The 14,616-nt window shown below is 43.9% G+C and overlaps 1 protein-coding gene across 1 annotated transcript in view; it reads right to left on the reverse strand.

The window, feature by feature from the left end:
* The window catches only part of THSD7B (thrombospondin type 1 domain containing 7B), a gene marked incomplete at its 5' end in the record, with an annotated part of 282,468 nt that overhangs the window by 17,411 nt on the left and 250,441 nt on the right, over positions 1–14,616 (reverse strand). Inside the window, 3 exons of the mRNA XM_082484447.1 lie at positions 5,366–5,483; positions 6,009–6,124; positions 7,566–7,707. Coding sequence (XP_082340573.1) covers positions 5,366–5,483; positions 6,009–6,124; positions 7,566–7,707 — 376 coding nt within the window. The remainder of the gene's footprint in view (positions 1–5,365; positions 5,484–6,008; positions 6,125–7,565; positions 7,708–14,616) is intronic.

The following is a 14,616-nucleotide window of genomic DNA, read 5'->3' on the forward strand; positions in this document are numbered from 1 at the left end:
TCAGCAGGTGCTTGACTCATTTAGTCCATCGGTCTCTTTTTCTACTGTGAATAAATCATTGAAGAAAGAAATTTCATTGAAGTCTTTCTTTGCACAATCACTGCAGTGAGTTTCTTAAAGCTCTGGGGTTTTTTTTTTGTCCTCACTCCATAAATACTATCTAGGTGTCCGGCTACCACTCAAGTAGCACAAAAACTCCCCATCTTTACTTTCTAAATACCTAATCTTTTGCTCCCTATGAAGAACAGAATCTCACTCGATCTCAAATTATTCTTCTTCCAATACAAACTCTGGGAGGGTCAAAGCAATCCTAGTCGTTTCTTTAATTTCCCAATGAATTTTTCTGTCGTTTCCCCATGAATTGGCCACATCTCTGTTTCCTCTGCTCTGCAGTGTTAAATGATATGAAAATTAAGACAGAAAGTGTGCTGAAAGTTGAAAATAAATATTTCTTCATATCCTCAAATTTATCATTATCTTCGAAAGGAGGAAAAAAGAGGCTACTCTTGTTAATGCTGGTCACTTAAAATCCTTTTTTGCATCATCGGTTAAAATTTCATCTCAGAAACATAGAATCGTACTTTCTAATCAGAAGAATAAGATTTTTTTACCCCCCAAAAATGTTGCCATTCCTTCCATTTTATCCCCACAAAGTGATGTGTTGTGGCTGAAACCAAGATGATTAAAATTCCTAGAGTTCATCCCAGTCAAAATTACTGACATGTTGTTATCTGTTTGATGAGTGTGAGCAGAGCATATAAAACACACCCTATCAAGCAACCACAAGACCAGAGCGGGGATCAAGTTAGTTAAATACGGCCCTGGAGGTCAGGTTAGGTCAAGTCACAAGCAAAGGGGACAGGTGATAAATGGGGCTCTTCACCTACTTCCCGCTGCCAGTCCCACCAGTAGGCACTGGGGCATCCCCAGCTCTGGGAGAGGTTTTGGTGGCCCCTCTTCCAGCAATGCCTCCCCGCACCACCAAACCGGAGCTTAACGAGTAGCAAGTGAGAAAAAGTCACAGAAGTTTCTTCTTCATAAGGCGACACCAAAAATGTTTTCCCAAATTGGTGATGAATCAGTGAAAAATATAACCACTAAATTTTTCAGTCGTGCACATCCTTGTCCCTCTCATTTCTGTCCCACGGGTCAGTCTGGTGTTGGGGTACACATCTCTGCAACCCGCTGAGGTCTCTTCCGGGCTCTGAGGACTGAGCAAGGCACGGCAGCGCGTTCAACCCTGGGTAACTCAGGCAAGTCCCATAGTTTATCTGATGAAGTCAGCTTCCTCAGCAAGTTTGCCGATGATACCAAGCTGTTTGGCGAGGTAGACACACTGGAGGGGAGGGAAGCCATCCAGAGGGACCTGGACAGGCTGGAGAGGTGGATCCAAGCCAACTTCACGCAGTTCAACAAGGCCAAGTGCAAGGTCCTACATCTGGGTCAGGGCAATCCCAAGCACAAATACAGGCTCGGCAGGGAATGGATGGAGAGCAGCCCTGAGGAGAAGGACCTGGGGGTGCTGATTGACGAGAAGCTCAACATGAGCCAGCAGTGTGCAATCGCAGCCCAGAAGGCCAACCGTATCCTGGGCCGCATCAGAAGAAGTGCGGCCAGCAGGTCAAAGGAGGTGATTCTGCACCTCTACTCCACTCTTGTGAGACCCCACCTGCAGTACTGCATCCAGCTCTGGAGTCCCCAACAGAAGAAGGACATGGACCTGCTGGAGTGTGTCCAGAGGAGAGCCACGAGGATGATCTGAGGGCTGGAGCACCTCTCCTATGAGGAGAGGCTGAAAGAGTTGGGGCCGTTCAGCCTGGAGAAGAGAAGGCTCTGGGGAGATCTTATCGTGGCCTTCCAGTACTTAAAGGGGGCCTACAGGAGAGCTGGGGAAGGACTTTTAACAGGGCATGTAGTGATAGGACGAGGGGGAATGGCTTCAAACTGGAAGAGGGCAGGTTCAGATTGAACATTAGGAAGAAGTTTTTCCCTGTGAGGGTGGTAAGGCACTGGCACAGGTTGCCCAGAGAGGTTGTTGAGGCCCCATCCCTGGAGGTGTTCAAGGCCAGGCTGGACGGGGCCTTGGGCAACCTGGTCTAGTGGGAGGTGTCCCTGCTTATGGCGGTGGGGTTGGCACTTGATGATCTTCGAGGTCCTTTCCAACCTAAACCATTCTATGATTCTATGATTTATAGGTGATGAAGCATGAGTTTAGGTGCTCTTATACTATTTAGCGCTCCTGTTAGACAACTTGGGAGAAATCATAGAGAATTGGAAAACAGAAAAATTCAGCCTCCTCGTGCATTCATTTGCCTTAACAAAGGAAATACAATTTGCTGGGGATTATCCGTAGCAAACATCTTTCCAGTAGCTTAGATTCAGGCCGTGGGAGCATCATCCATTAACACAGTACTATACATCTTTTCATAGCGGTACAGCAACTGATGTGAGGAACCCTAATATATAACCCACCGTCAGCCTAAAGCCCTCGCCAGCATCCTGAACTGCTGCTGCCCAGAACTACAGCTGCAACAGGCAAATATCAGTTACACATCTCCGTAGGCTCAGCGCAGGCAGGAAAGAGAGATCTACTTTACTCATCATCATTTATAAAAATCAATATATTCGCCTTTGGCTGCTGTGTACCAGAACCATATTAGCTGTCAGTGCCACATACGCAGCAGCACCACTTCATGTTTAAATGCACTGTTCCATAAAATAAAACCTGAGCAAGAGAAAGGTACCATCCATTAAAATATATCACAGCAAACCGCTACCGGAAGGGACGGACAGAATAAAAATGCTAGCAACAATGCTTGAGTTAAGAAACACAGGAAAACGTAAATCCAGCAAGACCAAATTTTGATCTGAATTATATTTAAATTACGTTTCTCTTTGAAGTCATTTATGATACTTCAACAGGCCCTTCACACGCTCTCCAAGAAATGCCAGAAAAACAGAATATTATTGTGAGCGGAGCCAGTAACGGTGCGTACAATTGATTTGCTGTGAATTATTCCTGAGAACTGTGCATCTGAGTCCTACATTTTAGCTTTATCAAATAGTGGGCAATTACTTATTTGGCAAAGGGAAGCCAAATCAGTGTTTACTACAGCCAGTTCCCACAGCTCGTTTATTATCATCCTTTGGTTTTCCCTGTCCAATTTGAGGCTTCATTCTATTCTCGCAGATGCCTGTGAGAAACTCACGATGATTTCAAAGGTATTGTATCTTGAACCTTCGGGTAGGAAACCCACACTGTATTCATCTGTGAAGTACCACCTGTAGATGAGTCTATAATTAATGTCTTCTGTTAACACCATCATCAAGTAGCATTTATAACCAACTGGAACTCAGTGAAGAAGCTGAAGTGAGGGTGTTTCTGCTGTTGGAACCATACAAAGGCCACGGCTGCAGGACTGGTGCCAAGGTCCCTCCATCAGGGATGTCTGATATCGGTGTAGCTCCACGCTTGACAGCTGCTGCAGCAAAACTCAGATCAGGACCGGGGCTGCAGTGAAATAAACCATGCACTTGGAATAACTTGGATGCAAAGTACTTTGCTTTCACTGATGCTCCTGCTTTGGGATGAGATTCAGAAGACTCGTGGGTCCCTGCAAAGCTGTTCAAATGACAGAGAAGGACTGAGCAAAACTTGACTTCCTTATGATATAATTTTTAAGACTTTCGCAGCTGCTTAGCTGCCGTAGGTTCACACAAGAGTATCTCCAGCTTCTAAATCGTACGCATCTATGTCCTGAACTGTACAAGCCAGCTCTCCAGCTAGCAGTATCATGGAGTTATGATCTTCGAGGACCAGAAGACGACGCGTAGACTGAGCCGAGCTTGGGCTTGACTCTGTGGTTCCAGTAGCCTTAACGAGGTTTGGCACTTCCAGCCAGGAGACTCCCAGGAGGAGCTGAGGTCTGCTTCGGCAGGGCACGGACATTTCCAGTTTTCCTCTGCAGAAGCCCAGCTCTGATTTAGGACATGAGGTAACTGGTTGCTCCTTCCATGCACTGGGAACCACCAGCTTTTTATCCTGTCTTTAGGATTTATGTTAACATTTCAGGATCAGGAGCGGAATATGAGACATACCTTTACTCGAGTATGTCCCTTTGCAGACTATGCTGTGTAAGAGCATGAGGACAAAAAACCCCTCCAGGTATTATATAGGATGAGCTGCTCCTTTAGCGTGCTAAAAGCCACACAGAAGTTACAACTTGCTTTTGCACACGTAGCTCTGTTTATTTTAGTAAGTGATTGAACACTCAAAAATATAATTTAAGTCCATTCAGCAGCATGAGCATTGACACTCCAAAATGGATTTTGAAGAAAAAATAAAATTTGGAATTAATAGTATTCCTAGTGTGTTGTTGTTAAAACACTGCCTATGAATTATTCATTTCTGTTAAGAAAGCACTACTTTACAAAAGGGCTAAAAGCTCAGCAAAGAAAGAACACCACTAATCCAAATATTAAGCTTTTTCTGTAACATGCTTTGATCTCCGAAATCCATCTGAAGGAATCACTTTATGGAAGTTAAGAGCTTTTTCCTTTTTGACCTTAAGTGAATTTGATTCAAATATACATTATGGCTCTCAAATCTTAAAGACCATTAGCAGTACATCTAACGCACATCAGAAACCTTGGGAAATAATGTCGTGGGCTTATTTTGAATAAAAGCTTCAACGCGTTTCCTCGTGTCAATACTCAAAGGGTGTTTTAAATCATATAAACTTTAAAAAAAGGTCCTAGTCCTTTCACTTTGTATGCTGGTGAGCACTATGGGCAACAAAACACCTCACTGGAGTTACTGGAGTGACGCAAGTATTAAGGGACCTGCGGATGCAAGATGGAGACAGAGGTGTATACAAAATGATGAAAATAGTCTTAGTGGTTTTCCTTCAATGGGATGTAATTATGTTACTAAAAGTAACTTCATCAGAGGATTTGTATTTAGTTATTTATCCATTTCTTAAGAATTGTGTAACCCTCCCCAGCTCTTCGCTAGCTCTACATACTCCTCCTGCCTCTGGGGTTAATGTTTCCTATGACTGAATTCTGCGAGTTTTAATTAATTAATAAAATAATCCTCCAGGCAGCTGTCCACTTGGTTTCCTGAATTGCATTTTTCGCTTTTGTGTACTTTTTGAAAACAACCTACTTTGTTCAAACAACCCAACACTTCAGGACCTTGAGAATGTCTAAAAACCACCTGGGAAGGGTTCGGTGTGGCTCGGGGCGGTCCCTGCGCTCCGTACTCCTGCTCGGGGGCTGCGTGAGCCCCCCCTGGGGCTGGGGATCCCACCGGGGCTGCGTGGCTGAGGAGCGGAGTGGGGAAAGAGGGCAAGAAGGGACTCACCGCCAGTGCCACACGTGTGGGAGCACTGCGACCAGGCTGACCACGGCGAGAGCCGGCAGTCCACCGCGCATCCCACCACGCACCGACTGCTCGTCTGCACGGGCTTCTCCAGGCCAAGCTGTGAGATGAGAAGGAAACACAGGCGTCAGCCTCCCCGGGGACCCCGGCCACCTCCTGCCACCACTGGGCACAAACTCGGGAGACTGAAAATTGGCAGCGATTCCCATGGGATGCCAATGTTGTTGCTTACAGGGAGTTTTTCCGAACGTGCAATTGGTGAAAGCAGTTTCAGTATCTACGAGTCCGTCAGTGTTTGGGTCTTACCTTGAAAGGACAATCCCAAACTTCTCGTAGGGCACCATCTGGCCCTGGTGGCCAGCTTTATGGTGCAGGGTCTATCGCTGCGCCCCACGCACGCTACTCCAACCCCAAAACCTCCCCTTTGAGTCAAGGAGTGATACCACCCACTAACACCCCGGGGATGCTGTTCTTCCCCAAAGCACCCAACTGCTGCGCTCCCAGCACCGCACGCAATTTCTCCACCATCTGTGGACGGTGTCTTGGTGCAGAACAGAAGGCAGCGGCTTTCTAGAAACAAAATGAAGCCCCAGTGGTTTCCCCACCCCACGCGTGCCATCCTCACCCGCTGGCAGAGCTGCGTGCTGACGGTGGCCCCGTCGCTGCGCCGGCAGCTCAGGAGGCGCCGCCGCTCTCCGTGCCCGCAGGTGGCATTGGCACCCAGCTGGCACCCGCTCCAGCCTGCAGACACAAAGCAAAGGACGCGGTGCTGTAGGTCATGGCCATCATTCTGTTTCCCCATCTTTTTACTCAACACACGGGTTACCTTCCCCTAAAGCGGCGCTTCCCCACGTCAGGGCATCCCAAAGCCAAGAACAACCCGCACGAAAGAAAGTGGCTCTTAAAACTGAGCAAGTCTCGGAGGAGAAACTCCTTCCTTTGCACTCAGATATCCCCGTAATGAAACCGGTACCTCGGAGCGCACGGGAAACTGTTAAGCACTGATAAAGGGTATCAGTTCAACCCAGTTGGCACATTTACAAGACCGTATTGTCTGAAGTAAAATTTCATTTTGATACAGTAGCTGGGGAAGTTTCTGAAGGGTAACTCTGGTTTAACCTATTTCTTGTCTCAAGGCAAACCTTCCCATTATTTAAAACCAAGCTCTAATACTCATGAAATAAAAACAGCGTTTCTAGCAGATGAAAATTCGTATCTTATTACTTGTCTGAAATTATGATGGTCAGAAGACAACTGAACTAAAATAAGCCTTAAAACACCGTTTAAAATAAAGAAAAAAGCGTAACACAAACAACAAAAAAATTCCATACACCACCAATAAACAGGAAGTATGCGAGAAGAAAACCTATTACTTTGTGTCTTCCATCTCTGATAAACACAAACACATAAATGTTCTGCATTGCTGAAATGTGATGATAAAAAAGGCATCGTCCCTCTGCCTGTGTGCTTCTAGGGCTTTTATTTCAAACACGCTGAGTTTATATTCAGATATAACATTTCCTCCTGCTTTGTTCTCCCTTCCCACTAGCCCCCAAATTCCTCTTAGATCTCCCCTCTCCTCTCTCTGCCTATCTCATTTATCCGAGCTGCTCAAAACAAAAGGAATTTTTCCTTTTTTGTTGTTTTTGTTAGTTTGTTTGCAACAGATGTAATTGTTTCTAAGGTCTTAAATAATGCATTTTGCTCTGAATATCCCATGCCCATCCATATTTGCCTTCAAACCAGACTTTTGTTGCTATTATTGGCTTCACCAGACTTACACAGATGATACTCTTTTGACTGGAATTTTGCAATTAATTCTGTTGATAACCCACCAAAAAGAAGAGATCCCATTTAACCTGTTTTCTTTCCAGTGTACCTGAATGACAACTTAAATTAAAAACTGTGCATTTGTCCACTAACCTGTGGACAAAAATAAATAAATAAATAAATGTAGGCATGTAATTAATTTTAGTGAAATCAGCGATGCCTACACCTCTCCTTTCATGACAAAGCTTTAACCCACACTGCAATCAAACGTAACTAAAAACAACTGGTGAAAGCCTTTAAGGAGCTGAATCTTTTATGCAAAGATATTTGGAAAAGCAGAACATCAATTTAATACATGTTATAATAATCGGTGTCACTTCTTGCTAGGAGTATATTGGAAAGTTATACCCACCTGTTAGATTGTACTGATATTGGAAGCAATTTTGGTTAAGAACACATGGCTTCATTTGTGAATCTTCAGGGCAGGGCTCTGCGTTGACAGAAGACCTTAGCACTTGTCGAGTTCGGATCTGCATAATATTCGGATCACACACCTATATACAAAAGTGATGGACAGTACAAGAGAGCCGAGTAAATCAGAGAGACACCGCCCGCCCGGGGTTGTTACGTGCACATCCACGGCCGTGCCGAGCTACAAAATAATCACGCTTCTGTTCCAAAGACGCTCGAAAGCACGTGAAGAAAAAGAAATGTGGTTCAAAGGTAAGAACCCAGTATTACTAAAAGTCGTCTTTTGTCCACCCTGATTTGGCTGTTTTAGGCACTCCTACACTATTTATTTCCATAACTTTTTCTGAGGATCCTTGGGGACAATGGGATAAAGACTGTGCCATTTCGCTGTGCTCTACCCTCCACCTTCTCCCAAGACTTCTAGTAAAATGCCACAGTACTGAATAACGGGACAGGATTTCTGGCACTGTTAATGCGTTTTTAAGTAATAACCAATGTTACAGCAAAGCTTTCATTTCCAGGAAGGACATTTGTAATTGCATCTCAGTTATGATGCCAACAAGAAGACAGGGTGACTTTTCAAAGCATGTGATGCAAATACTGATGTCCGGCTGCCTATAAACTGGGATTTGCTTGTTTACATTTTCATGTGAATACGAACCAACTGAGGCCGGGTTTCATTTGTGTTTGTACATCACAGGCAGGAAAATCGTTTGTTTTTAGCCGCCCCCCATCCTCACTCCCTTAGCACTGTGGCGTGGGGCTGTTTCGCTTTTCGTTTCAGCTGCAGGCTTGGCAATAGCGACTAAATGTTTTCTGCCTTCCAAGAAGCATCTCCTTTACGTAGTGGAAAGCATCTGCTCATCCCAGCAAGTCCCCTCCTGCAGCCTCTTGCTTACCCCTCCTCTGCAGAGACCTCTTCTCTGGATGTCACACGGAGGTGTCACCTGGCTCTGCCCATGCGTTTCTTAAGTTTTTCCCTTGGTTTACTTAATCTGAGGCTACAGCATAAGCACGGGGAACACAGTGCCACTGCCGGTGTCTCCATCCCAGTTGTCCCATCCATGTCTCATGCCAAAGGGAACTATTTGAGGAGGAAGGAGTCGTGGCGCTAAAGATTAAACGCCCATGACACTGAGCAAGCCTAATCGGTGGTGAAGAGCACTAAGGATTGCTGCCTTGTCTCGTTAAATAAAATCACAAAAAATGCTCTAAATAAGCTTATTCTGAAGCCAGGGTGATTATGGGAATACGTAACAGCCATTTCCACTGCAAGGCTGGGACAGAAAAGCATCCCCGAGGGTAGGGGCTCCGACCTGCTGGAACTCAGAAGTTGTCCCACAATCCAGTGCAGTGGGAATGGGTGCGTGGAAGTGGTCCCAGCAAACCTAACAGAAGTAAACCCCTACTAAAGGTATTCACAGCCACTTACTGAACAAGATGACCTCTTTAATTCCTGACAGTCTCTCATTAGGACCAAAGATTTCTCAGGAACAGCAAAGAAAACCAAACGACTAATGCATGTCGAAATGTATTTTCATAAATGCTTGGGAATTTAAAACATGATTTTTCTGGAGAGCACTTTAATTACAAAAAGAAAAAAAAAGCTAACAGTTTAAAACCACGGGCTTATTATCATGCAACAAACTGCCTGCAAAGACTGAACCCTGCACAGGTGAAAGTATGGATAATTCCTGTATTGTGAATATTAAAGAGAAATGTAATGGCAATGCAGCATAAATCTAGACCTCAGACTGCCGTAAACTGGATTAGTTGCACAGCTGACAGCAGAACTAAACAGAATAAATATCAGGACAAAGAGGAAAAAAGTCTGGTCCGGTCTTAAAATACGTCGTCAGGGCCTATTTTCCTTATGCTTACACTATGGGAAGGAAATTCTATTATGTTCTTATTGCTGACACACACCTTGTCAAATCATTTTTAATGGTAATCTTATTCAAATATCCACGGTCATCTAAAATGCCCAATTGTTCTTAATTATCGGAAAATTAAACCTATGCTAAGTGTTTACCAATAGTTTTCTGCCTTGTCCACACCTAATTTGATTGTTCATCCTCCCCACTAACACTGATAACTTAAATGATTTGCCAATAAACAAAAACAAATTAAAAAAATCAAAGAAGGTATCTCAGTAGCTAGTCCCAATTAGTGTTTCTCTGCATTACGTTACCAAAGGGAAAAAAATCAATGAATGCTGTGGAATAAGTTAAGTCTGCGCCATCTCGGAAATACCTGCTTTTGCTCCCTTCAAAACAAGAACCTGCAGCCAGAAAATATGCAGCATTTGTAGATAAGTGACTTCTTTTAATAAAATAGCGCTTTTTCCCCCCATCCAGCGTGCACCCCGTCGTGCTCAATTGCAGGGCGCTGACGCAGCTCAGGGCTGCACGCTCTCTCATAAAGCCACCCAGATTTCCTGGCTAGCAGGACCATTCTCCCTCTCAGATGTCCTCCTGGTGGGTAGCAAACCAGTTTAATAGCCGTGACTCAACCAGGTCAAAGTCTATCTTGTGTTTGCCAGGATCCAAATAAACGACGGGTTTAGGGCAGCTCCGAGGCCGGCGTTCTCACTGCGCCGATGAGCCGTGTTGTTCAGAAGCCAGAGCTGATGCGATAAGCTCCCCCACTTTTACTAGTTTTGAATAATAAAGAATCTCTGTAGGAAGAGTGTTCATTTAATCAAGCTGCGTGCACGGGCAACATGCAAAAATTCAAAGTTGGCAAACTGTAACTAATATCCTGTAATATTATTTGTTGAATTTCTCTTTACGTCAATTGAGAAGTCAATTTAGTTTTATAATTGATTTTCTGGCCTTACTCTTTCAAGTTAACCATGTAAAAAATTGAGCCAAACATACATGGAACTGAATAAGCGGCAGGAGGGAATGACTTGCAAAGAAAAAGATGAAAGCTGGGATTTTCAAAGGAGCGAGACTGAGCTGAGTATCCAGCTACCCTGGAATCTCAATGGGCTTGGGTGCACAACTCCTGCAGGACCCCTCCAAAACCCCAGGCTGCAAAAATTCAATATTTACGAGGTGGCAAAGGTTGAGGAATGGCTTGGCAGACTCAAAGTCATTAGGGGATGTGAATGGTGAAAGTTAAAGAAGAGGGATTGTTTCCAGTGGGGAGATGCTGAGGGTGTTAACAAGCAATAACCGAGAGAAGTGTGTAAGCTGCATGGCAGGAGGAAGATGTGTCACCATTGTCACCACTGCCACCACTGCCATCACTACCAATGGTATTTATCTAGTCCTGAATATGGACCTTAAAAATACTGGGAGAAAAAACAATCACCATCAATGGCAAATTACATTTTTAGGAGGTAGGACAGAAACAGCAGTCAGTAATATTATAGAAAAAGCAGCAAAAGAAAGAAAGGTTACTTGCATAATTAAAGTAAGAAATTACCACAGATTTAACTAAGATTTGTGCAAGATTACAAAAGGGGTTGATTCTGAATATTCTCACAAATGAAGGAAATCACAAACCCAACTCGACTGTTCAAATAGTCTTCCATATGAAATTGTGAAGGTGGCATTTGGATCCACGGATCAAGACTGGATCTGCTCTACTCCACTAGGAATCCAAGTTTCTTATTGCCAGCATATATGAATCTACAGTTCTGGGGGTTTTAAATAAATAAAACCCACTGTGATTCAGCAATCCTTTACTGAGTATCTTCATTTACAACTCCTCTCTTCCCACTAAGTGGATGCTATACTTTCAAAGACATTATTTTACTTCCTACTGTTCTATTAATAACTACTACTTTCAGTGATCATAGACTAAGGGGGTTTTTAATTATTTTTACATTAAGTCAGCCATTACCTCCTGTAAGATAATCATAACTGGTTTGTGACCGGAATTAGTCAACACTTCTACAGAGGAAGCACTAGGTAAGAGGAAAAGGTGCACCCAACAACACTGTTAAGAGTAAAGCTCGTACGTACAACGGGAGCGTTCAGTAGCGGGAGCTTAACGTTCACTTGTATTTTTGAGATGATCTCTTTATAGTCATGCTACGTATTTTTATGCCTGTGGTTATAAATCCCGTAGGTAACAACGGGGTAGAGTTGGGCATAGCAGCAAACCTCCTTAGACAGAAATTGGAAGCCAAGGTGATAGACTTAGGTCGCGCTGATTTATTAAGATAGATTTAGGCAGTGTCAAAGCCAGGTGATGGCTGAACTGAGAGCAACGCAGAACTCTCTGCAGGTGCTGAAGCTCTCCACACGCACAGAACTCACTGATCCGTGCCGGGGTACAGATCGAGCAACTCTTGCATAGACCTCATGTAAAGGAAAGTGAAAAACAAATTGGGGAGAAATTCGGCCTCTCGCGTGGGTCTTGGCTCCAGGGATGTCTCCAGCAAAGTGCAATGAGAGCAACTCTGGAGACTCGGCACCTTCACCTGATCTTTCCAGGAAACTACGGCTCTGCTCTGCCAGAGGGCTGGTGCTACCGGGAAGGACAAGTAATTCTTGCTGCAGCCTGGGGACCAGCAGAGTTTAGTACCTGCTTAGCAAGTGGAAAACCTTTGTCCAGTTTCTGCTTCTATTCTGGACTACTGAAACCCACTTCCAACAGCACCCAGGCTAGAAACAGATAAAAGATTTACGGATCAAAGAAGGAGGATGAGCATGGGTGTTGACTGGCCATAAATATAAGAGAGGAAACAAGTCCTAAGAAATGGAGGTAGCTGTGATGCGCGGAGGTAGAAGGCCAGAGGCCTTAATTAATTTCTAGATGGAATTAATTTCTAGACGGAAATAGTAACAGGGACCTAACTCAGGCCCCAGACCAACAGCCTACAGCAACAGGACGTCACACACAGACACAGTAAGTTCCCTTATGTGCACAACTGTACTGTCTCAGCCTACTTTATTGTATTGAAGCTCATCATTCCCATTACCCTTTTCTATGAAGTGCGGAAAAAGTGGAGCTAGAGCCAGGGATCTATAGGCCAGATTATATAAACCAGTACAGAAATAAAATATTCTGAAGCAATGAGAGGTACATAAAATGTTAAGATAGAAATGAATTGGATTTTTTCCCAAAGAACAATTTAAAAATTATAAAAGCCATCATCCTGATTCTGTGGAGGAATTCTTGGAACTATTAACTACTGCATTTTTTAATATTTCTTTTAGCCATTGACATTTTGCCACCATGACCGCTTGTCACTATTTTAAGCTGACATAAAAAGTGAGGGACACAAACATACACGAAGGAGGTACCCAGCCTTTGCTCCAGGCAACAAGAGAACAGACAAAGCACAGAAAGTTTGTTCGGGAAGAGAGTGATATTAAATACAATAAAACTGCGAGGTTGTGAATGCTAAGTTCTGGAGTAAGAGCTGTTAACATATCACACATTAATATATACTATTAGACCTTCTTTGTGACGGATTTTAAAAGCTGTCCATTGATCCAGGCTTTCATATGCATCATAATTGTACATCACAAAGGTTGTAACCCATTAGAGAGCCCTTTAAGCTGTTTAATTTATCAAACAGCTTGAATAATGCATACTGCACTACAAATAGCTGGCCACATTATATTTAACTGGCTATTCATAAGGAAACACACAACCTCAAAGTAAGGTAAATGCGTTGGCAGCAACAGGATTTGACTATTTTTAACAGTGCAATGAACCGTTATATTGTTCATGCCAATGTGGATGTTTTGTAACAATTTAACAAGCCATTTGCAATAACATGAGCAGTCTTTTGAAATGAAAAGGCATTTGCATAAATTTTCTCTTTGAGATGCATCTAGGTTCTGAACCTTATCTGCCTCCCTATATAACCATTACTTTTTAAAAAGATGAGTAAAAATAAAACAATGAATCTAAAAAAATACAGCAGTTACCAACTTTTTGATAAAGCTGTACAAAAAAAATCATAGTCCCAGCTATGCACAAGGAGCAGTGTACATTCTTCCAGGAAAGCCTTGGACGAGCATAATTCTCATGCTTTACCTGAATAAATTATCTCGTGGGCTAGAAATACAACTCTCTGCAAGCTTCATTCTTCAATCCAGCCTCCATACTGCAGATCCTCTGCCAAACCCACATCTCAACGTACTAGTTGAGCCCTCACCTGGAGTTCTGTGTCCAGCTCTGGAGCCCTCTGCACAGGAAAGACATGGACCTGTTGGAATGGGTCCAGAGGAGGGTCACGAAGATGATCCGAGGGCTGGAGCATCTCTGCTATGAGGACAGGCTGAGAGAGTTGGGACTGTTCAGCCTGGAGAAGAGAAGGCTTCACGGAGACCTTATAGCGGCCTTCCAGTACCTAAAGGGGCTACAGGAAAGATGAGGAGGGACCCTTTATCAGGGAGTGTAGTGACAGGATGAGGGGTTATGGCTTTAAACTGAAAGAGGGTACATTTAGACTAGATATTAGGAAGAAATTCTTTACTGTGAGGGTGGTGAGGCACTGGCCCAAGTTGCCCAGAGAAGCAGTAGATGCCCCATTCCTGGAAACATTCAAGGGCAGGTTGGATTGGGGCTCTGAGCAACCTGATCTAGCTGAAGATGTCCCTGGTCATTGCAGAGGGGACTGGACTAGATGACCTTTAAAGGTTCCTTATAACCCCAGCTATTCTATGATTCTAGTCATGATGAAGACTTCAGTGAGTCCCAATGTCTATACAAGTCTACAATTTCTCTTCCAGGTGGCTTGGGAGGGAAAGCATTTCCAAACCGTAATGACTCCGACTCACATCTACGATGAAAGTCACTGCAAAACCTGAGAGTCCGCTGTATTTCTTGGTGCCACTTTTACTATGATCAGCTATTGCAATATTACACCCCCCGCCCCCCCCCCGGAAGATTCAAGAGAATAATAACTCAATTGTCACAAGTCCTGAGCATTGTACATCACTATTGATCCACGAGGAAAAATGCTCACTGAAACAGAGACAGCTGTTCTCACTCACTAGACATGTAACCTCCTATAATTAACT

Source organism: Vanellus vanellus, assembly GCF_965231255.1.
Source record: "Vanellus vanellus genome assembly, chromosome: 5".
Classification (NCBI taxonomy): domain Eukaryota; kingdom Metazoa; phylum Chordata; class Aves; order Charadriiformes; family Charadriidae; genus Vanellus; species Vanellus vanellus.